This window comes from Lepidothrix coronata, unplaced genomic scaffold (genome assembly GCF_001604755.1).
Source record: "Lepidothrix coronata isolate B3197 unplaced genomic scaffold, Lepidothrix_coronata-1.0 Scaffold529, whole genome shotgun sequence".
Lineage (NCBI taxonomy): Eukaryota > Metazoa > Chordata > Aves > Passeriformes > Pipridae > Lepidothrix > Lepidothrix coronata.
The window spans coordinates 11,098-12,747 of record NW_016690709.1 but is presented as its reverse complement, the minus strand read 5'-3'; the positions used below and the strand labels follow the sequence as shown (position 1 = coordinate 12,747).

The window sequence follows — 1,650 nt, the reverse complement described above, 5'->3', positions numbered from 1 at the left end:
TGAGGGGAGGTACCACTGCCCGTCCCCGGGGTACGGGGCAGCCACGATGTCACCGGGACGGACGGATACAGGGGGGCACTGGGGACAGACGGACAGTGAGGGGACAGGGGGACAGTGAGGGGAGGTACCACTGCCCGTCCCCGGGGTACGGGGCAGCCACGATGTCACCGGGACGGACGGATACAGGGGGGCACTGGGGACAGAGGGACGGGGGGACAGGGGGACAGTGAGGGGAGGTACCACTGCCCGTCCCCGGGGTACGGGGCAGCCACGATGTCACCGGGACGGACGGACACAGGGGGGCACTGGGGACAGACGGACAGTGAGGGGACAGCCAGGGGACAGGGGACAGGGGGACAGTGAGGGGAGGTACCACTGCCCGTCCCCGGGGTACGGGGCCGCCACGATGTCACCGGGACGGACGGACACAGGGGGGCACTGGGGACAGACGGACAGTCAGGGGACAGGGAGGGGACAGGGGGTGGCCACGATGTCCCTGGGACACACCGACGGGGGGAGGGGGGGGCACTGGGGACAGGGAGGGGACACAGAGGGTCCCCAGGGCCCCCCGGGGGTCTCACGGGGTGGGTGACATCGCTGTGACAAGGGGGGGACCCAGAGGGGACCCAGAGGGGATCTGGGGGGTCCCCAGGGTGTCCCGGGGGTCTCATGGGGTTGGTGACATCACTGTGACAAGGGGGGGACACAGAGGGGTCACAGAGGGTCCCCAGGGCCCCCGGGGGTCTCACGGGGTGGGTGACATCGCTATGACAAGGGGGGGACACAGAGGGGACACAGAAGGGTCACAGACAGGACCCAGAGGGGACACAGAAGGGTCACAGACAGGACACAGAGGGGACACAGAAGGGACCCAGAGGGTCCCCAGGGCCCCCGGGGGTCTCACGGTGTGGGTGACATCGCTGTGACAAAGGGGGGGACACAGACGACACAGAAGGGACCCAGAGGGGACACAGAGGGGACCCAGAGGGTCCCCAGGGCCGCCCGGGGGTCTCACGGGGTGGGTGACATCACTGTGACAAGGGGGGGACACAGAGGGGATCTGGGGGGTCCCCAGGGTGTCCCGGGGGTCTCATGGGGTGGGTGACATCGCTGTGACAAGGGGGGGACACAGAGGGGACACAGAGGGTCCCCAGGGTGTCCCGGGGGTCTCACGGGGTGGGTGACATCGCTGTGACAAGGGGGGGACACAGAGGGGATCTGGGGGGTCCCCAGGGCTCTCACGGGGTGGGTGACATCACTGTGACAAGGGGGGGACACAGAGGGGACACAGAAGGGACCCAGAAGGGACCCAGAGGGGATCTGGGGGGTCCCCAGGGGTCTCACGGGGTGGGTGACATCACTGTGACAAAGGGGGGACACAGAGGGGATCTGGGGGGTCCCCAGGGTGTCCCGGGGGTCTCACGGGGTGGGTGCCGCCGTAGTAGTGCCCCATCTCGCGGGTGAGCTTGTCCAGCTGCAGGGAGCGGCTGCCCAGCAGCTGCACCCAGAAGTGCCCGGGGCTCTCGGCCGCCGACACGAACACCTCCAGCGGCTCCTCCGCGGGGAAGCTCAGCTCCGGGCTGGGAACTGCGGGAACGGCACGGGATCGGCCCGGGCTGGGGCACGGGGGCAGCCAGGGACAGCCCGGGG

At 69.6% G+C, this 1,650-nt stretch overlaps 1 protein-coding gene across 1 annotated transcript in view; it reads right to left on the bottom strand.

Moving 5' to 3' along the window:
- The window catches only part of LOC108510198 (tudor and KH domain-containing protein-like), a gene marked incomplete at both ends in the record, with an annotated part of 15,727 nt that overhangs the window by 3,368 nt on the left and 10,709 nt on the right, over positions 1-1,650 (bottom strand). Inside the window, 3 exons of the mRNA XM_017839880.1 lie at positions 129-193; positions 295-438; positions 1,424-1,587. Of these exons, the coding sequence (XP_017695369.1) occupies positions 129-193; positions 295-438; positions 1,424-1,587 (373 nt within the window). The remainder of the gene's footprint in view (positions 1-128; positions 194-294; positions 439-1,423; positions 1,588-1,650) is intronic.